A 21,730-nucleotide genomic window follows, 5' to 3' on the forward strand; every position below is an offset into this window, starting at 1 on the left:
AGTTTAGCAGGTGTGAGAGTATGAGCTTTGAGTTGTCCTTGGTTGCAGGTGATTACGCTGGTTTCCCTGGCTGTGGCTTGCTCAGGCTGCACAGCACTTACCGCCACGATCTCAAGATCTACGCCTCGGACGAGGGGAGAGTTCAGATGACAGCAGCAGCTTTTGCAAAGGTCTGTATTCTCTTTTGGGCATCCGTTTGTTCTGCTTCATTACTCTTAAAATATGCTGGTTCTAAATGAAAACCTCTGGTGATGAGGAAGGAGTTTTCCTGGGATCTTGCCGCTCTCTGTTGGATGGACTGGGGTGCACAGAGCTAATAGCAGCTGTATGGGGCAGTACTGAACATCTGCTGTATCTGCACACACCTGTCACCCTTAGTGTCCTGTCCAGGGCAGGATTCTCAGTCAGGAAGGAGTTATGTATGGATTATTATTGGTGCTTGATCTTAGAGCACACCAGATGTGCTGCTGAGTATTGATTGCCTGTAAAATGAATGTTTCTGGGGTGGCTGCCCAGCCAGAGGGGTCGTTTCTTGCCTGCTGAATTTAAAAGGGGAATGAAATGTCTTTGGTGCATTATGGGGTGGAGACTGGGGAGAAGACAGGTTCATTTTCTGCTAAAGCCACAGGGAATCCTGTGGTGGCCTTGGCTGATCTTTGGAGCATTCACTGCACTAACATTTTCCAGCAAACTGAGCTGCTTGAGAGTCGAGCCTGCTCAACAGTTGCCTGGACAAATGTGGGGCTGCTGCAGGCAAAGTTGTCCTTTGCTTGAACAGCTCTAGAAACATGCCAGTCATCTCTGACTGGAGGGGATGTTGCTGTAAAACTGCCCTTCAAGGGCAGTTGAGATTTCACTTAGGTTGCCTGAGTTTTGGCCATGAAACTACCAGAATTTTTGTAGCTTGGGTTGCACTGACCTGAAACCTTGTCCTGTGTGGTGTGGCTTTAGGGTCTGCTGGCCCTGGAAGGAGAGCTGACCCCAATCCTGGTGCAGATGGTGAAAAGTGCCAACATGAATGGTCTGCTGGACAGTGACAGTGATTCCCTTAGCAGCTGTCAGCACAGAGTGAAGGCGCGACTGCATGAAATCATGCAGAAGGATGCTGAGTTCTGTGAAGAGGATTATGAAAAGGTAAAGCACCAGTGTGGCTTCATTGCTCCCTGCATCTGAAAGGAGAATAGCATTGCTGCAGTGGTTTGATGTGAAGTGTGTGGTATGTGAACAGTGGTTTGGTTAGTCTGAGATCAGTTCGGGTCAAAATGACAGGATATGTATGGAAGTGTGCAGGTCAATAGCCCTTGCTCTTCTTTGAGTGACAGTCCTCAGTGTTGCTCTGCTGTCCCCTTCAAGACTGATCATGGTGCCTTTCTCTCCCTTCAGAATTCCCAGTTCATTTTGTTCTTGTGGGTATGCTAAAAGAGCTCCTGCATGCTGCTCAGATCAACCCCAGCTGCTGAGGGCAGGGAGTGCCTCACTGGACTCTAGATCCGTGCTCTATGCACACGTGAACAGACCTTTTGGTTGCAAACTGTTGTGTGTCCTGTCAGGTTCTGATAGCTGCAGAGTAGAGAGCATGGGCTGCATCCAGCACAGTAACCTATGGAAGCATTATTGCTGCTTCTCCAGCAAGTCCCCTAAATACTGTTTTTTCCGGGCTCTGAAATGTGATTACTGGACTGAAGTCCTTTAAGGAATATATTTATCATCTCAGACTTAAAATGAAGCCTTTTTGCTCAAGCACAGAAGCAAAATGAGACAAGAGTGGATATTGTAGGTGGAGGGAGGTCTGATCTGATGGGAGCAGTTGTTTGCTCCCTCTGAGTTTGATCCTGAGGAAGATTTTAAGACATGCCTGACTACTCCTAGGAATAGGCCAGCTTATTGTGCTCATCTGGGAGCACAGCTTTTGTCCCAAGTCAGAAAGCAGTATGGCTGCAAAAGACAGACATTTTGCATTCCCTGTGTGTGAAGACTAACTAATGTCTGCTGGAATCTTCTTTCAGCTAGCACCTACAGGCAGTGCTTCTCTGCTCAACTCCATGACCTTTATCCAGAACCCAGTTGAGGTCTGTAACCAGGTTTTCACCCTGATTGAGAATCTCACCTCCCAGATACGGAAACGTCTGGAAGACCCAAAATCTGCAGGTGAGCAATAGAACTGGAAAGGGTCTGGAAGAGATTAATTTATTCTTACATCTTAAGAGCTCCCAATACCACTAGGGCTTATGTTTTTCTGTAGCAAAGAAACTGTAAAGAGTAGTTCTGTATGTGCTGTTGATGTGGAAGGCTTCACTTTCATTTACTGTTAGAGAGCTGTAATGTAAAGGAGGTGATATGTGCACCTTGGTTTAGAGTAAACGTAAACAGCAGCACTGTAGCCTGGAGGGGTATGCCTGTGTTTTTTCAGGCCTTTTCTGGAGACTGTAAACAGCAAGTTTTTCAGTCACAATTTGCTAATCTCAACTTTCCTAGTATCAGTGCAGAGATTTTACACAGGCATCTTGGGGGCCTGCCATGGGCTCTGTGGCAGACCTAAGCAACTAGGCAAATGGTTTCACTTTTCTCAAGCATTTCAGTAGCCTGTTGCTGTAGGTTAAAACTCCTGCAACAGTTCCAGTGGCTTTTCCAGCTAGGATTCCTGTGGGTGACGCAAGAATTTGAGCCCTTTGGTGCTAGGAGAAGTCAGTCACAGCTGTCACTTGAAACCTCTGCAGCAATAGCCAGGGTTCTATGATTCTGTGGTTCTAGGATGTGAATGTTGTTTGGTGTTCTCTGCTTTTTAGACCTGCAGCTGTACCACAGTGAGACTTTGGAACTGATGCTGCAGCGCTGGAGTAAGCTGGAGCGAGATTTCCGCATGAAGAATGGGCGCTATGACATCAGCAAGATCCCTGATATCTATGACTGCATCAAGTATGATGTACAGCACAACTGTGCACTGAAACTGGAAGGCACAACGGAACTCTTCAAGCTCTCCAAAGCCCTGGCAGATGTGATCATACCCCAGGTACAGCCCTATCACAATACCTGTGGCGCCAGTTTCTGAGCCTTTGCCTTTGCATTTTGTCTCAGTTCCCTTGCACATTAACTGCCAAGGCAGCCTGTCACAGTAGGATGTTTCTCAGATCTGTCTCAGTGTTTGTATGAGGCCAAAACCATTTATGACTTGAAATGTGGCAGGACTGGGCTTCTGGTTGAGGATTCTGGCAGGGTCAGAGTAATGAGCAGCTGATGCAGCAGCTTTTCCACGTTTGTTGTAGTGCATCACAGCACAGCTCCAAGCTCTGTGTGTGTGCTACAGCAACATTCCATCCTCTCCACAGGTTGGGTTGTGGAAGTGAAGGGAGATTTCTGTGCTGAAGTTCTGACAAGTTTGTTATTCTTGTCAAATTAGGACTTGTTCAGTTTCCAATGCTGAGTTGCTTCTGACAAAGTTTAATTTATATGGGATGAGTTTCTACCAGCAAGGTCCAGCTGCCCCTGTAGAGCAGAAGTGGTCTAAACTTTTTCAGTGTTGCTGGCGATGTGCAGTCTGGCTGTTTTCAGCGTAGCTCTGTAGTTTTTATCTTTGCCAATAGCAGTTGTTGCTTTAATGTTCATGCTAGCTCAGGGTGTAAGTTGGCATGTCATGAGGTCTGAGCTTCGCTCATGGTCCTTGTGCCTGTCAGCTGTTGAAGGATACTGATAGTCATGTCCAGACATAACTGGGGTTCTTGGAAGAGTCTCAGTCCTCTGTTACCCCCTGCAATAAGTGGGGAAAAAAAAGTGAAAAATGTTGAGTGACATTTCTGCTCTCATCCTTGCTTAACCAGTGGTGCTGTGGACTGGGCTGTTGAAGATAAGTGGCCTATTATGTGAGGATGTGGCAAAGAACCAGGGCTCAGGGTACCTGTTGTTTTGTTCCTGCAGGAATATGGGATTAATAAGGAGGAGAAACTGGAGATTGCTATTGGCTTTTGTCTTCCTCTCATTAAAAAGATCCAGCTGGACCTACAGAGAACTCATGAAGATGAGTCTGTCAACAAACTACATCCATTGTAAGGCTTGTGCTGCATGCTGCTGGCAGTGGGGAGGGCAGCTATGGAGCAGGGGGTGGTTCCCATGCCAGAAGAGTGTGCTGTTGTGGAAGGAGATACTGAGCATACAATGAAGGAGCCTCCAGGAGGAAGGCATGTTGGTGCTCCCAGAACTAGGAGATGGAGAAGGCACATTGAGACTGCTGACCAGAAGCACAGGGCACAAAGGCTTGTACCCATTGTAGCTGGATGGTGATGCCTCCTCCAGGCATTTCCCTGCACAGGGCCAGTGTAGAATGATGAGCTACCTACTGTGTGTCTCCATTAGGATTCCACAAAATTGTTGCTCCTGTGCTCTCACCGTTTCTCTGTCCTGCCGCCTTTGACATTTCTCAGTGTGGGGTTGTGTCGTTCCGTTAAGTGTACAGAAGGGCTGATGTGTGACAGATGGCAGTTCATTGGCAGGTGAGTAACTGTGGGCTGGTTTGGTTCAGGTACTCAAGAGGAGTTCTGTCACCGGGTCGCCACGTTCGGACGCGGCTGTACTTCACCAGTGAGAGCCATGTGCACTCCCTGCTCAGCATCTTCCGCTACGGGGGGCTTCTGGATGTAAGTGTCCCAGCAGTGCTCACAGAGTAAGCCTCCCTACTTTTTTCCAGTAGCCTTTTCCAAGGCAGACAGTGTATGTTTGTAGGTTACCCCTTAAGCCAGCCCTGCCAAGAATGCTGTGCATCAGTGGCATCTGGCCAGCTCCATCTCTGCTGTGTTTGCATGCTTCCTGCCTTCCTGGCATGTAGGGGGATTGTTCTTCCTCAGTGCCTCCCTTGCTTGCACAGAGACATGCTTTCTCCAAGATCTGTCCTGCTAGTTTCAGGTGAGCAGACCACTTACTTGTCTAGGAGAAGAGCGGTATGAGGCACTGGGGATGAGTGAATTTCTTCCTTCCTGCTTCCTTCAACCCTTTATTTTAAGAGCTTGGTCCTGTATTTATAGTCTTTATATCAATTCTAAGTCAATAAAATCAGTTTTCTTACAGAGGAAGCGACTTGAGGTTGCAAATTCACAGGATGTGCTCTCTACCAGAGAGGGAGATGACACATTTTTAGGGATTAATTGATGCAGCTCACCCTTCACTTGCTCTCTCTTCATCTGCTTCCTGAATGAATTGGTATGCAGACCGTGAGAAAAACTCTGCTTTAAAGAGGCTCTCTGATTTACCTTCCCATTTTTAAGCATGGTCTGAAATGCCTTGAGAATTTGGGCTTGCTTAACAGGCATGATTTCTGGTGTCTGTGGCAGCTTAGCACATCTGTAGAGAGTGATCAGAAAAGTGCCTCTAAATCACTCACTGAACAAGATGCTCCCTTTTCCCTGACTCAAGTGCCCAAGGATGCTGTGTTGCCAGCACAGGGATATTGGGCTGCATCTGGGTTCTTTGCAGTGGAGGTTCAGTTCATGTCCCTCAGTGAGGTGATTGGCTTCACAGCATCAGGGGTGGCACTTCAGCTGTGACCATTTCCTGGCAGTGCAGGGTGGGCTGCCCTGCTCTGCGGAGCCCAGGGGTTCAGCGTGTCCCCACATTTGTCATTCAGCGTCAGGTAACAGCATTTCACTTGGTCCCTTATTGTGCACAGGTTCTGTAGTTGGAGAATGGCTGTGTTTGGGAACTGCTGGGGGCTCTGCCTGTCTCCAGGCAGTGTGGCACAGCAACTTGCAACTCACACTGGCACATGGGTGGCTTGGGCAGCTGTAGCATCCTTCTGTGCAGATGCTCCTCACTGCAAGCACCCCGCCGCATTGCAAGGTCATTTCTTCATGCAAATTAAGCAAGGTGCTTTTGTCCTGACAATGTTACCTTGTGGAGAGAGGAAACTCTCTCAGTCCCATTTCACTGAATGCTGCAAGGTGTCTGCTGTTGCTTATCCCATGCGACTGTTTGTGTGTATATATCAGGAAAACAAAGACCAGCAGTGGAAGAGAGCCATGGACTATTTGAGTGCTATCTCAGAGCTGAACTACATGACCCAGATTGTTATCATGCTCTACGAGGACAACAACAAGGTGAGGGATAGAGCAGTAGGATACAGTGCAAGGCACAGTCCTCAGAGATGAGTTCAGTTGGAAGTCTGTAACTTGAGCTCTTGCTGCTTGTGGACAAAGATGGATGGATCATTAACACAACTGCTAGTTTTTAGTTTATGTGGGAGGCAGTGGCCCAGTTAATGTTTGTTACATGTAAGCAGAATGAACAGTAATACCCTGAGCAATAATACCTGATTTACGTAATTAATACTGACTATTTTAAAGCATTTCCTAGTGCAAAATTATTTGCTGTTGTTAAGTACTAATTGCAAGTGAGCAGTAGGAAAAAGTAAATAAAATTGAGTGACATTTGATTTGTATTTTTGAAATATATCTAGAAAATATCCAGAAATTCCACATCCATAAACTATTTCTTATTCTGAAAGTGTGCTGATATAGTTAGGGAAGTGTAAACTGGTTTCTTTAGGATGTAAAGAGAATCATTTAATAAACAGCTAGAATGTGGGAGCTGAGGGTGCTGGCTGTAAGTAGGTTTGCCACCAAACCGCATGTCCTGATCATCAGACCTTTTGACTTGGGGTCTGTGCTGCAGGAGGTTGTAGGGATGCTCATCCCATGAGGGAAAAGCCCTCATCCCACACCTTAAGGAGTTAGAGCCTTGTATTCACAGAGCTGGTGTGAGCTTCTAATGTTAGAAGTGATGCTTGTCAAAAAACATGTGACTAGAACTCTCACGAGTGGTGTGGATGTGTCAGTCAGTCAAGATGGGTTTATATCATTAGTGCCAGATACTGGAAAAGCTCTGGCTTCCTTAAAAAAAGGTTAATGGAAAATTATTGTTAGAGGCAGTTGATTAAATCTTGGACCAGCGTAACTGAAGGTCTGTTGGAACCCAGTCTCCTCCTGTCCTGGCATATGCTGGGTTTGAAGCAGGAGTGGGTCAGAAGGAGCTGGGGTTTAGGGGGGTGTGTGTGTGTATACATAAACAGAGCCTGATTCTGTTATACTCCTCTGTGGCTGTTGTCCCAAAACAGCAACAGTCAGAACGCCTCAGCTGGGTGCTGATCAGGGCTGTCCTTTTGGATGGGTCAAACCTGGAGCCATTCTGTTCACGGTTGTTGGCCCTGCTTTCCCTCCAAAGGATGGGCCTGGGATGTGTGCTGGCCAGCACAGCAGGGTGGGACCTTGGCCTGGGCTGATGCTAGGGTTAACTGGGTTTGGTTCTTTACCTGTTCCCTGTGACGTGTGTTCTCAGGACCCCTCTTCAGAGGAGCGTTTCCATGTGGAGCTGCATTTCAGCCCTGGCGTCAAGGGCTGCGAGGAGGACAGGAACATCCCCACGGGGTTTGGCTTTCGGCCAGCCTCAGCAGAGGTGAGCGGGCACCTGGGCAGAGCTGCCAGCCCCAGGGACACCTGGGCACTGTCCTGCTCTCTCTGGCCCTGCTGCAGAAGCTTCCTTACTGGCGGGGCACACAGGGAGCTGGCACGTTGTGTCTGAGTCCCCTCTGGGTGGCTGCTGGGACTGTGAGTGTCTCCCGAGCTTGGCATAGCAGGAGATCCAAGCCTGAGCTGGTGTGGGGCAGCATGGGCAAAGGCCACGTGTCTGTAGACACGAGTGGAGTGTTTCCTTGTGGCAGAACGAGGACAAGAAAGCAGACCAAGGCAGCCTAGAGGACCTCTCGAGTGCGAAGGGCAGCGATGAGCCAGACCGTGCTCGGCAGAAGTCCCCGCAGCCCGCGGAGCCCGTCAGCGTCCAGCGAAGGTCACCGCTGGTCAGGAGCCGGAAAACGGGATCCATGGAGGTAACCACGCTCCTGCTGCCCCTCCTTGTTCTTGCAAAGGCCTTTTGCTTGGTTTTGGTTTCCTGGCATTTCTTTTAACATGCCAGAGTCTGAGTTGACTCTGGGAAAGGATCTGCAGAAGGCAAAGAGGGATGTTGTGGAAGGCAGACCTCTGAAACTTCTCACAGGCCAGAGGAACTGATGAAGAAGAGCAAGTAAGGAAATGCTTGAGAAACACAACACAAGCATTATTTGGATTACATGCTCTCTAGAGGCACTGGTGTAGCCAGTATGAGATTACATGCAACCTCACCACCTAGCTATGATGACATCTTGCCTTCTGTTAGGCTCCAGTCTTTGTCTTTCACAAAGACAGCTCCATGTTTCACATTCCTCCATCCCATCTAAGATCTCATGCTGGTCAGGGGTCCCTGCTCACTGGTGGATTCACCCAGAATGTTTAAGCCATCAGGGCTTAGAACTGTCCCATTCACTGATTTGGTGAAGTAGCAGAATTAATTTTACTGTTCTAACATCTCTCCTTCCTGGCTGTTCTGTGTCACAAGGCAAGTGTCACAGTCAGCAGGGGACTGTTACCTTCAGAGTGCTCTGGGATTGACCCTCCGTTCAGAGGGATTTCACAGGCATTTTTGCCATCAGTTTTCTGAACCAGAAAACAGCAGAGTTAATACTAAGGTATTTGTTAGCTGTCTTCCACAAGCTTCTTGTTAAGCTGTATGTTTCTCACAATGTCACCTCTGCGTGCAGCACTTGGAGGCTCTTTGTGATAGGCACATACTAAGTTAAAGGGGATATGATGTCCTGCTGCTAAAGAAGGAAGGCTGTGTCCCAGGAATCTCAGCAAGAGTCTTGGGAGAAAAGATGCTCACTACATGAGTCCCGTCATACTTTACAAATCTCCACTGTTCCACAATCCAACAAAATCTTGAAATTACAGTTGAGCATTCATTGTCACAATCCTAGCATATGACTACCTTTGTGCTTCTTGAAAGTGGTGATTTTAAGGAAGAGATATAAGTTTCTTCACCTTCAATTGATGTTTAAAGGCTTTTGATAGCAATGGGTAACTTGGAGCATGGTGCTGATTATTTACATGTGTCTTTGCAGGTGCTGTCTGAATCTTCTTCTAAATCAGGAGGTTATCGCCTCTTCAGCACTTATTCCAGGCAGTCTTCTGAGATGAAGCAAAGTGGATTAGGTACTGTACCTGACCTGTAACCAGCCTACTCGCTTGTAACTCTATTTCCATGGGCATTGGTCTGTGTCCCCACATACACATCTGGCTTGAGTTCCTTGTATGCCTCTGTGTGTTTCGTGTCTTCTCTCAGTGTTACTGTTGAGACCACTGGAGAGACTGTCTTAGTACCTTTTGTGTACAAACTTCTCCTTCAGCTGCTAGCAGCAGAAGATGGACTTTTCATCCTTTCCAGCAAAGGAGCAACAGGGCAAACTGCCTACCTGCAGGCTTGCCTCTGCTTCTCTGTTGCTCTCATTTGTTACGTTTCTCAACCGAGTAGGAAGAGATGATTTTAGGTGAGAACTAGTGTGCTTTCTGTTCTGCAAAACATCAGTTTATATGCAAAGCCGTTCTTCATGTGAGACTGCTCCGTTTCTACCTTTGCTTCATAAAGATCTGTTGTGGGGAGCGGATGTGTCACATACAGAATGTTTGATAGCCTCTAATCGAGCTGAACTCCTTGGTCAGCCATTCTTCTTGTGGTAGCAAGTGGAAGAGAATATTTCAGGGCATTTGACAATCTCTGTCCTTGATTGTTCCATTCCATGTCATCCTAACCTAAACTATGTCTGAACAGTTGAAATTCTTCCTGAAATATTTCTGCTAAAGCAAGATCTATTTTGAAGCTGGAAAAGCTGTCTTTGCTGTCATGAGGTTCAGAGGTGGCTGTGCAACCTGTGTCTTGAAAAGAGGAGGTGATAATGCCCAAGTCGTGCCCACTTTCTTTGTCTTTAAACCATCTTAGTATTGTAGCATGGCTGCAGACTTGCAGCAGTTCTGACTCATCACTCTGTTACATGGACTACCTGCAGCCAAGAGATTTCTGAAAGGCCTGCTCATTTCTTTGCCACTTTTGGATGAGCAGCTTCTTTGGAATTTAATTCTTACCAAGGAAAGAGAATTTTCTTCTGAGTGGTTAGAAGGTACCCCTGGAGTCTGCCAGCTAATGCATCCAGCCGGCTGGAAAAATCTAAATAGGAATGGCTGATGTATATTATTTTCATAAAGGGACATTAACCTCGGCCATGGTAATTTTTGAATGTGTTATTTCACTTATCTCTGCCTTTCCCAGTGCCACTGCGAGATTCAGTGAGCTGTGACAAACTGCTGTGCTTAGGCTTGAAGAAACCTGTGGCTATTTTGTGAGTCCATATGGATGAATATGGGAATTTCTGAAATGGCACATAGTCAAGGAGGTGCATCTGCCTGGAGAATTACTGAGTACATCAAATGGTACTGCAGACTGGTTTTACTGTTTGAATGTGCGACTGCCAGAAGGCCTGGGCTCTGGAAAGCAGATGTTATAAGCCTTGGACTACAGCCTTTTGCAAGTTTTTAAGGAATGTCTGTTTTGGCAATAGAGAAGACCACTGCTTTTCTACACCTTTGTACAGTACTACTCTTCCTTCACAACCAAATCTGAAATATGATCCTGGCAGGTTCAGTTTCAGAATCTTGCTTCATGTGCCTTGCGGGGAAGCTTGTGCTGTTACTCCTTCACCTGTGAAACTCTGCAGGGACAAAACCTTGAGTAGGAGTTGGTAGATCTGATCTGTGACAGAGACCTCCAGCCCAGCCATGGTTCTCCTCTGTAGAGTCTTGCAGGTACAGAAGGATTGAGGAGGAAGGACCTGCTGTACCACACCAGCTTGCACAACAGTTGGTGATTAGGATATCTGTGTTTCCATGAGCTTTTTTTCACCTGAGGCCTGCTATGAAGAACCATGCCCCTTTACCTGTACAAGTCAAGCTCTTCAAGGAATCTTCCTGATTCCTTTCCTGCTTGTTTTTTGGAAATCTGGTTTCTTGCCACTTTAGGATTTGAAATGTGTTTTCTCCCTAAGAGATAATACGGAACTCTGGAAACTTGAACTTTGGCTTTAATACTTGTCTCAGCAGCTGTGGGGGTTTATGAGGGGGGTTTATCGAGGCACTACCTGCTGTTTCTGAATTTTCTGAAGCTGAGCCTACTTCCTGTTGCCTGCCCTTGTCAGTCAGTGCCTGGCTGTCATTATCTCTGGAAAATGGAATATCTGTCCTGGTGTAACCTCATATGTGTAGGCATGCGGGAGCAGAGAGCACGAGAGAGCTCCTACAATAGCTCTGCCCTGCTGCCATACCTTCCAGAATGGTGCCTCTACTGTAATTTAAAAAATTTAAGTCCTCCTTTGAAAATGGGTGGCTGCAGCTTGCTTTGTCTGTGCTTTGGAGTGTGACAGGTTTTTCTGGGCAGCATCAAGTGCACTGCTGTGGATTGTTTGCCATAGTGAATGTGCTCATAGCTTGAAAAGCCTAGGGATGTTTCACTACCTTTCTTTGCTTACAAGAACCCTTCAAAATGGAATAAAATCACTGCTGGCTGTTTGAGCAGTAGAGGTGATGCACTGCCAGTGGCATGAAGCCTTGTGCTGAGATTCCCAGAGAGAAACCAAGAATGACTATTTTTAAACATCTGACATACTGAATGAACATACGACAATTAAATGCACAGTAAATATCCAGCACGTACAGTAATTTCTAGCAAGTGTTGCTACATTTAAATCCAGATGACCATTGTGTTCTTTAGGATGTGTGTGTGTCTGTGTGTGTGTGTGTGGTTACTTTGGGTACAGCAGTCTTCTGGAGTTCACTGTAGACAACTGCTGTTGTCCATAAAGTCATCTTTGTAAATTTTCTGGCATAATGCCTCTGTCTGCAGCAGGAGAGCAGAAGCACTAGGGTATCCTTAGCTTAATCATTAACAGCACAAGGTTGCTCAAGATACACAGTCCTAAAAAGCTGATGTTCTATTTTTATCTGCCAGTAAATGAATCTGTGGGGTGGGTTTTGTTGTTGTTTGTTCTTAAACCATGGAAGAGCTATTAGAAGCATCATCCTGTCTGATGTATTACAAAATTTCACGTTCATTCCAACAGATTCCAGTTCATGCTGAGTCAGCACTTTGCAATCAATTTAAGGCATTAGGAGGAAATTTTCTAAGGTTTGTGTATCAGTGACGTTGCAGGCAAGAGTTCTTTTATGTTCAGGGGCATGTATGTGCTAGTCTGTGCTGTGGAAAGCCACCAGCAGTGTCACAGTGGGGAGCAGCTGCAGTTCAGTGCTACAAGGACCCTTTTGGTCACCCCACGAGCAGACGTCCTCAACTCAGCCTGAGCTTATGCAAGAGCATTTTAATACTCAGGATCTCTGTGTTTTCTCCAAAGAAGCTCTGTCTTAAGGATCTTTGCAGAAACAGAGCTGGGGTCCCCAAGAGCAATGAGTGGATGTGAAGCAGCAGTGTGTCCTCACACCAGGGAAGGCTGAGGGCGTGCTAGGCTGCCTCAGCTGGAGTACAACTGTCCAGCTGAGGGGTTTGGCTCTTCTGTCTGTCCACCTCTCATGGGTGCCTGAAGCTCTGCTGTCCTGCCCTGGGGTGTGGAGGGTGTGTGTGTCAGGACTGTGAGCCACTGGAGGGCAGTGGAAATGGGTGGGAAGCCTGGAGCCCATGGCGTTGGAGGAGAAACTGAGAGCCGTGCTTGTTCAGATTGGAGCTTGTGGGGACTGGAGACCTTAATGCTCTTTCACCCCCTCAATGGGAGGTTGCAGAGGGAGCAGAGACAGTGTCCCCGAGGCCCTGTGGTGGTTGGTGGAGAACCAGTGAACACAAGTTGCAGCACAAGAAGTTCCAATTAGCTAGGAGGAACAAATTTTTCACCCACCATGAATGTGCCAGATTTTAGAGCAGGGGGCCAGAGAGGTTGTGAAATTTACTTTCTTGGAGGTATTGACAACTTGATTGGACAAGCCCTAGCAATCTGATCTCAGTTGGTCCTCCTGGAGTGTTGGGAAAGAAGCTTCAGTCTTCTTCCAACCTAAATCATGCTATGATGCTTTATTTTAGAATCAAGAGCTGCTTCCAATGCAGGCAGGTTCTCTTTCACAGCAGTAACAGTTGCACTGTTCCGTGTTGCAGGTTTTTTGCTGTGGCAGACAAGGTGGAAGCAGATCAATCTGCTTGTTTCTGGAAGCCCTTTGTATGTAGGAGTAATGTTGGTTTGAGCAGTCAGTACAGAATACAGCAGCAAAACTGTTTGCAGAGAATTTACAGCCAGTCAGTGGCCGTGTCTGGTCCATACTAGGGTTTTGTCTTGACTCACAATTGCTTTCCTCAGTCCCTTGAAAGAATCCTCTTTCAAATGCCTGGTGTTACTGAATATCACACTAAGTCAAGTCAGTCCTCAGAGCACTGTGCCTTGGAGAAGCAAAGCCAAAGCCCCAGGAGTGAGGTTGCCCTCCACCTTGCCTGCCATGTTCCTTGACAGTGGATAGTGAAGTTCCATGCTGTGTGCACGTCTGGTGCTTTGCAAGGCTCGTGGTGGGGTGATTGCTCTGTGCTGGAGCAGTGAGGCACGACGAGCTTGTGAGAGCAGGCCCTCTGGTCACAGTACTGTCCCTGCTTGTTTGACTGGGGATGGATCCACAGATCAGACAGTTCTTTCCTCTCCTCAGTGTCCTACACAAAAAGGAGCTTTCCAAAGAGAAGGGGCAGAAGAGCAGAGCAATGAACCTCTGTGACATGAACATCAGTGGTTTGGCATCCTGTCTGTTCTGGCATCAGTGTGTAGCTTTGCTGACTGAAAGGGGTGAAGGTGTTTCTCCTAGGTCAGGGCAAGAAAGCCAAATGGAAGTAAACCCCTGGATGGAATTAGGAATTTTCCTGGTGCTGAGGTTTGGGCTACCTGCTCTGCTTTTGGCACTGTGGAGTTTAGAATGGAGAACACGGCCTCCCTATGCTTCCAGGCATCATGGTTTTTTCTGAAATTGCTTGTGAAGTGGCCAGTTCATTCTTCATCCTTTGACTAACCCTGCTTTTCTGTAGTTGCATGCAGTGGATATGTGTTACTAACACCTTCCCTGCCTTTCCAGGGTCACAGTGCACCGGGCTGTTTAGCACCACTGTGCTGGGAGGCTCCTCCAGTGCCCCCAACCTCCAGGACTACGCACGCAGCCATGGCAAAAAGTTTGCCAGCAGCCTGACATACAAAGACGGTATGTGTGTTCCCTGGCAGCAGGGTGGTACTCTGTGGACACTGGTGTCTCAGGATGTGCCTGCGGCACAGACTCGGACTGCTGGAAACAGTGGCACCTGAATGTGTGCATTCACCACATCTACAATGATCAATTTTGCCATGTCCTTGCTAGGACAGAAGGGACCTGACATTGTGAGAGGAGTTTTAGGCTTACGTGTGGTATTGCTGGGGTCTGATTTTGGTCTGTTGTTTTAATAGTACTTGGCTGTTGGGAAGGGGAATTTATTGGTCCAGATATTAAATCGGTTTGTCCTGGTAGGGAAATCCAGCAGATCACATCATCTTGCTTACCTTGGTCATCTTGCTGATGGTAAAATGAAGCTATTTTTGGGGCAGTAATCCTTGCCCCATGGAAGGTGGAGCCATCCCAAAGACAGGATGATATGCGTGGGCATGGATAAGATGGGCACTAGAGAGAGGCTGAGCGCGTGGCAGAGTCTGAGGTAGCTCTCAGGAGGCAAGGGCAATGTGCCTGGAAGGCTTGAGGTGAGTGAGTTGCTTGCAGGAAGTACTGCAGATGAAGTATGGAAAGTCTGGTTTCTGTGCAGCTGTGCAAAAACTGCCGGGAAGGTCAGCAAGACAGTCTGGTGAAGGCTTTGGGGCCAAGGCTAGAAATGCTCTGTGCCATGGGTGCAGGTGCTGCAGCTGCACCCTCACTGCCAGCAACACTTGGTGCAATGTGCACGGGGCAGCAGAGGGTTGTTATTTGCAAGGAAGGTGGGGCACAGGGACAGACTGAGCTGTTCTGGAGCAGCTGGAGGGTGTAATGCACAAGTGCAAGTGTCCAGTGTGGCCCTGATAGGAAAGACACTCACTCAAACTCTTCAGTACTGATTCACATAGCCCATACTGGGACACTGATTTGAGGAGCTCTGTGGGCAGGGTCTGCACAGCATACTCTGACAAGGTTGGAAATCCACCTAAGGTTTCCCAGCATTTGAGTGGATGGATGTAAGGTTGTCTGTCTTGGATGTCTTATCTTTTTGGTATTTTAATCAATGCAGAATCTGAGTGCCTTTTTTATTGGGATTGTAAGGAACATTAACACTGCTGGATTTCAAAGTGGGAAGAGGATTAAGGGAGTAGCTTGGGAAAGACAGGAGGCTGGTTCATCTGGACTTTTGTCCAGTTTTGAGGCAAGGAAAATGGCCTAGCAAATCAGGATGGAAAGATGTTGTCCAATTCTCAGCCCTGTTGGAACTCTGTAGGTGCCACTATGTTCACTAGCTGCCTGTGCTGCTTTTCTTGCATAAGAGAAAGCCAAGCTGGTTCTCACCTCCTCAGGGCACTCCCAGGCACACAGTGGGCTGTGAGTGACGCTGGCAGGGAGGGTGAGATGGGAGTGTTCTCAACCCCAGTGTACCAGTCTGAGCTGCCCCAGGCAGCAAGTACTGGCTACTCACAGGTTGCAGAACAAGCTGATGGTGTTTGGCACAAAACCAGGATGTGAGTCACAGTGGAGCCTCTGAAAAGGCAGCAAAGGCCCTGCTGGCTGTTCTTTCCTGACTCTGCAAGGAATGGGAGCCCAAGGCAGCACTGATTCTCAGGGAAAAGCATCAGAGACTGCTCTGTGCCCAGCTGGGCACAGAACAGACTGCTCAGTCCTGGTGCTGGGCTGCCTGCTGTAGGCTGTGGAGCAGGATGTACCTGCAGCAGGCTACAGGCATTTGAGGCCGTGGACTCCTGCTAAGCCTAAATTCAGTGACAAGGTCTCTGTGTGCTGAGATGCAATTGTACCCTCAAGTACCTAAAATGTGGACTTAGTTGACTAGCATGTGTCTAACACAGCTCAGAATTATAAATCTTGATGTTATACTTCTGTTGTCATGTTCCTTGGCATGCCCTGAGACCTGTGCTGTCAGTGCCTTGCTGCAGTAAGGGCATTTGGAGGGAAGGTGTCGGGGGCTTGGGAAAACAAGGACATTTCACTTCTGGGGAAGGCAGTTTGGAATGTGAAATGAGCCCTTGATCTGCATGTTTCCACTTAAATGAGCACTAGTGCAATGCTGAACAGTGGCATCGAATCCAAACATCACTACACCTGGTTGCAGTCAGTGGCACTGCAGCTACAGCAGACTCTTGCAGAACAGTTTGTTCCACACTCTTTAGACTAATGGTGTTGAAAAGCAGCACATTTTTGCATGAGCTCCTTGGTAGTTTTTCATGGCTGTGATGCTTCAAGCACTTCACCAATGTTAACTTGCCTTGTTCCAGGGATGTTTCAAGGGCCCTTATTTCTGAAGGTTTTTATGCTTGGAGCTGGAGGAGGGCTAAGGAACACTTCAGCAGGAAGTTTTCTGAACCTCAGGCTGAGGGAAGGTCCATAGATGGTTGTGATTTCAAGTTGGCTTGCCTGAAGCCAGGGATCTAGTAAACTGGGTCAGTGCCATTTCAGCTGATGTGCCCACAGGGCAAGGGGAGGTGTGGGTCAGCTGGAGACTGTCATCAGCAGACTGCAGCTCCAAGGGATTGCATGTGTAGGGAAGGTTGTTGTGCTCTTTGAGTTTAAAGAAAGAAAACCAATTTTTAGTGCTGGTACACTAGAGGAGGAAGTTCCAGTGAAAGTTGGTTTTAGATACATTATTTGGCCAAGCCACTGCATGTGGCTGTAGGAGCACATTGGGAGTATGGAGCATGCATTGGTGCACTGGTGAGGGGGATAGGCATACAGACCCTGTGTGCTAGGGAGAATGGATGTATGAAACGTGAAAGAGAAATAAAAGGTTTTTCTACTATTTCCTGAAAGATCCCAAATAGCAGCAAAAGGTATGATTGGCTGGGATCTCACATCAAATCCCACATATAGATAGTCTGATCCAGGCCATTCTTTTTCATGATAGCTGAGGATTTCCAGTGTGGGAAAAAAAATCAAAGTTTCCAGCCCTTTTTTTTTTTTTTTTTTTTGTGTGTGTGTGTGTGCATGTGGAGCCTAATCCATGTCCTTTAAAGCCTATCTGTTTGCATCCCATTAGATGCACAGTGTCTGTCCTTGCACGGTCTTTCTGATACGTGATTTGTATGGGAGAGCTTGGCCTGGCCTGGGCCATGGCCAGGAGAAGCCTGAGGACCACTCTGACAGGTGTATCCCAAAACTTCCCCTGAAATATTTTGAGCAGAGAACTGTAGAGGCATGTCTTCATGGGTCTTTTCCTTCTTCCTTACTCCGGTGATCTGTCCTTAAATTCATAAATAGCTCTGTATAGCTTGCATTAAGAGATTGTTTTGAGCTGTGCTTTGCTGGAATTCCTTAGCACCTCTGCAGGGAAGTGTTGGTTTTCCTCGGGCAGAGGTAAATCCTGGGAGCAGTCCTGTGGTGCTGCTACTTGCTGGGACGTGTGCTCTGGTGGCTGCAGCACGGCCTGGCTGCATTCTGCACTGCAGGGAGCCTGGTGTGCTGGAAGTGTGAGTTGCTGACTGAGAGGATGGAGAGCGTGGCTGAGTGTGTCACGGCAGGGCGGTGCAAGGGCTGGGGAGATGCAGAAGGGCTCAGCCACAGGCAGAGTGTCGGGTGCCACAGCAGTGCCGTGGGAGCAGCTGTTGTGGGCGTCAGGAAGGTGAACCTGAAAGCCTAATCAAGTGTATGAAGGTCGGGGGATCCTTTGAAGCAGGCTGTTAACTGAGATGATCTGTTTTTATTTCCTCAGAGCTCTTGTCTATGCCAGCCGTAAAACGATTTTCTGTGTCGTTTGCAAAGCATCCGACTAATGGTATGTTTGCTTTCTGGATTTGATGTTCCCTCACACTTCTAACCCCATGCTCACGTTCAGTTTTCTCTGCACATGTTCTCCTCTCAGCCTTCTTGTGGTTTTTTTTGTGTTTGTGTATCTGATGTCCAAACACGCTTCACCTTCCTCCATTGTCTCCTTGTGACTAATGTGCTCACTCATACCCTGGTACTGCACAGTGCCTCTGCTCTCCCCTGGGGTGTTTGTGTCCCAGGTGAAGAGGCAGAAGGCATGGCTCTGTGAGTGTGCTGCTGAAGCAGCCTTTAACTCTGCAGAGACATTGAGGCCTTTTGTCATGCTCCTTGTTGGGAGGGTGGGGATCAGGGGGAGAATACTGCTGGACAGGGGGCTGATGCCCATCCCGTGTCATGAAGCATCAGCAGCTTAGGTCCTGAGTTTCTACACTGCAGATTTGCTGGATGAAAACAAGAATAACACTAGGACAGCTGTGTGTCACCTGGAAGGGCCCAGTGTATGGTGGGACAGACGAAGTGCACCTGGTGTATCATGTCAGGAGTACTGGTAGCCTTTTGGCCTCCTGTTGTGAAACCTCTCTGTTAGGCTGGTCTAGTGCTCCTCCGAGCATGGTGATGTTGGCACAGGTGGGCTCACCTTTCCTGCAGACGTTTCCCTGTGGATTGTGCCTCTCCAGAGCTCTTACTCGTCTGTGTTGGTGGATGGTGCTGGCTTGGGGGCAGGGGATGGGCATCGTGCTGCCTGGGGTGGCATCACCTGCATCATCCCATCCTGCCTGTATCTCTGGAAAGGCTTGGTGACAGATGTCTGACAAAGCTTCTGCTACTTCACTATCTCTGCTCCATGTTGCTACTTGCCTGACAACCAAAGTGTGAGTCTGTGAGGTTATAGGCCACTAGCTCTGTTGTAGCAGGTGCCTTGAACCAGTGTTTACTCTCCAGATACTTTTAAAAAGGTTTCACAGCACCCCTCCTCTTGCATGGCTCCTGCTGCTGACACAAGTTGGAACCAAAGGAGATCACTGAACGCTACCAAGTATTTCTGCCTGATGCCATCAAGGCAGCTTGCAAATACGAAGACATCCTGCTTGGTGTAATCTGGAAGATGAATGAAATTCAGAAGACTGTTCTGAAAATGAAAGTTTTGGGAAGGATGAAATGGGAAAGGACAGGTCACTGTGGCTTTACTGTTTCAAATAACTAGAGGGAGCTTATTCTCTGTGTTTGCTTGGCTTTGGTTTTCCCAGAGTGGCCAACTGCTTGGTTTGTCTGTATGTCTGGGCAGTATTGGAGCTCACATGGTGTATGTCAGCAGGGTGTGTTGTTCTATCTTTCCTGCAAGGTTGTACTAAGTTCCAGCCTTTTGTAAGACACGCTGTAAAGCAGTTGCCCCTGCTCTAAATACGATCGGGTGAAACCGGGCATCATGTTTCTCCCAAAACCCCAACTGGTATTTCTGATGGCAAAGTGCTTCTTAATCAAGAAAACAAAGACAGGGGTCCAGCAGGTGAGAGCTCAAAGTCAGGGATATTTGGCCTAGGATTGGCACTGCTTTGGGCAGGAGGGATGTTTACCCCATGAACCACTTAACTGAATGCAAAAAGTGTTCCCAGCTCTGAGTCTGGATTTTGTTTCTGGAGAGCTGCCTCTGTGTGGTGAAGTGGAATGGGTAAACCAGGGTAGTAGCCAAGCACAATGTCAGGCCAGATGGTTTATGCCCTGGTCGCACAAGCCTTGGGTGGGTGACACGAGTCCTGAGGCAGTGTATAGGCAGAAGACATGCCTGCATGCTGGTATCTTGTGTGCCATGCAAGGGTGTCACAGAAGATTGCACAGGGCTGTTCTCAAAGACAGGGAAAGTCAGTGCTTCTGGGCTCCCTCTGTTCTGCACTCTCGGCACTTTGCTCTCAGTCAGACCCTGCTGTCCCCGAGGTCCCTTGCACGGCCTCTGCTCGTTTGACGCTGGGCCATTTGCTCTCTCCCCGTGCTGATGTGCCTGGCTGCGCTTGGGTGCAGGACTCAAACACTGTTGGCAGTCTTGGCACTGCTGGATTTCTCATCTGAGCTGCAGAAGGGCAAGTCTGGCCCTGAGCCTGATCCTTTTATTTAGCCAAACCTGAACTGCATTGGACTTGGAATCTGTCCTGAAATTTATTCACTTGTCAGACTTTTCCTTTACAAAGATGAGCCCCTGCTGCTCAGGCAGTGCCCTGTGCTGCAGCTGGGTGAAGCCTGGGCTGGGTGGGAGTCTGGTCTGCCCTGGTGTCACTGGGGGGACATACCTCTCAAGGGCATTCCTGACCTGCTCGCTGTGGGAGGGATTGTGCTGAATGTGTGGCGTGTATCCTTCTCACCCAGCAGCCCTGGTGCTGGCAGCTCCATCCCCACATCTCCGCAGCTGCTCTGTCCCCCAGCTGTACCTGCCCCTCTCCTCTCACTCTCTATGGCCCCTTTCCTCCAGATGTGTTGGAGCACCAGCACGTTGCCCAGTTGCTACGCCGTTTTTCCTCTGACTGTGCCACGAGCCGGACCATCTCCTTGGATGCCACCCTAGCCCATCACCTGCAGCAGTGCTCCTACCACCTGCGCCTCTTCAGGAGCTGGCTGATCTCAGGGCAGGATGACTTGGAGTGTCTTTACGGTACTGCACGCTGCAGCTGCCTCTGTCCCATGCTCTTGTAGCTGAGCAGGGACCACTGTCTGCTTGAGAGTGCAAAGTATGCTTTGCTTCTGAAAAAGGAAGGTGTTTCCCTCACCGTATCCTGAGGGTCTCTGGGCTGCTGCTGCAGCAAGCTGTGTGGGCTCTTGTACCAGCAGTTTCGGAGCCTTAGGCAGGAGCCTTACCACACGGAGCCTCCGCTCCCCATGTGGCTGTAACTGCTCTTTCCATCTTTGGCAATTGTTTGTTGCCTCCTTCCTTTAGCCAGGGTAAGCCCTTAGGCTCCCTTCAGGGTAGGTGCTGAGCTGCTGTCCGTGGAATGCCCTGCTGGCAGGATGCTCTGTGCAGGTCGTGGTGAGCTGCCGCAGAGTGTCCCCCTAGGAACAGAGGAACCAAAGTGAGCAGTGAGAGTATAGGAAGGGATTAAGGAGGTGCTGCAGCTGGTCACAAGCTGAGTGGACTTGCTGTGGACATTTTGGGGAAGTGAGAGCTTGTGGGTGTGCTGTATCTAGAGAGACTGAGTTAAGTTAGGGTAGAGCTGAGCTTTTGTGTGGCTGCACTGCATGGCATCTTTTCTGCCTGATAGGGCCTCTCAGTGTGTCCTGTCTCTGGTGGCAAGAGGTAGGCAACTTCAGCATTGAATCCAGACGTTACAAATCAAAGCTTGCTGCTGTTTCTCTGGTGTTTGTCAGCCTCTGTCACAGACGGGAAGTCTGGTGCATGGAGGCCTTGGTGCTTCTCACACAGGCAGAAAGCCTGCTGCTCCCTGAGCGAGGCAGCGAGCTGGGGCTGCCTGCTGGGGTTCACTGGCACCATAGGAGCTGCTCGGAGCATGTGGCTTGCTGAGCTGTGTGGTGTGATGCATGGACCCCCTTTTCCATTCTGACCCACAGGTGGAAAGGGCACAGACAGTGCAGCCTTCCTTGTAGTGAAGCAGCAGGACCAAGCATTTTCAGACCCTGGAAGATGAGAATTTCTCTTAAGTCTGATTTTCCTTGATATGGCCCTTTCTGTCAAGCAGACAGATTTGGAGACGGTTAGTTGCTTTTCACATGTAATTAGGACAATTCCGTGGTCTCCTGGCAACAAATGCTAAAGAGGAGCAGAATTGCTTCAAGGGAAGAGATGCTGGATCACAGCAGACTGCTCCAGAGCCAGGGCTGTGCTTTCCCTGCTGCAAGTCTTGGCCCTGTTTGTGATC

General features: G+C 48.4%; 1 protein-coding gene across 9 annotated transcripts in view; it reads left to right on the forward strand.

Moving 5' to 3' along the window:
- The window catches only part of PPIP5K1 (diphosphoinositol pentakisphosphate kinase 1), a 54,402-nt gene that overhangs the window by 26,146 nt on the left and 6,526 nt on the right, over positions 1–21,730 (forward strand). For 4 of the 9 annotated variants that reach the window (XM_041419009.1, XM_041419008.1, XM_041419011.1 and 1 more), the window contains 12 exons: positions 49–170; positions 952–1,134; positions 2,007–2,148; positions 2,787–3,010; positions 3,913–4,040; positions 4,514–4,628; positions 5,973–6,080; positions 7,318–7,434; positions 7,700–7,864; positions 8,972–9,062; positions 14,007–14,129; positions 17,815–17,877. In XM_041419009.1, coding sequence (XP_041274943.1) covers positions 49–170; positions 952–1,134; positions 2,007–2,148; positions 2,787–3,010; positions 3,913–4,040; positions 4,514–4,628; positions 5,973–6,080; positions 7,318–7,434; positions 7,700–7,864; positions 8,972–9,062; positions 14,007–14,129; positions 17,815–17,877 — 1,581 coding nt within the window. Of the gene's footprint in view, positions 1–48; positions 171–951; positions 1,135–2,006; positions 2,149–2,786; positions 3,011–3,912; positions 4,041–4,513; positions 4,629–5,972; positions 6,081–7,317; positions 7,435–7,699; positions 7,865–8,971; positions 9,063–14,006; positions 14,130–17,814; positions 17,878–20,331; positions 20,512–21,730 lie in introns of all 9 variants that reach the window. The other 5 variants (XM_041419017.1, XM_041419014.1, XM_041419015.1 and 2 more) reach the window with 5 other exon arrangements.

The sequence above is a fragment of the Onychostruthus taczanowskii genome, unplaced genomic scaffold (genome assembly GCF_017590055.1).
Source record: "Onychostruthus taczanowskii isolate IOZ18803 unplaced genomic scaffold, ASM1759005v1 scaffold6, whole genome shotgun sequence".
NCBI classification, from domain to species: domain Eukaryota; kingdom Metazoa; phylum Chordata; class Aves; order Passeriformes; family Passeridae; genus Onychostruthus; species Onychostruthus taczanowskii.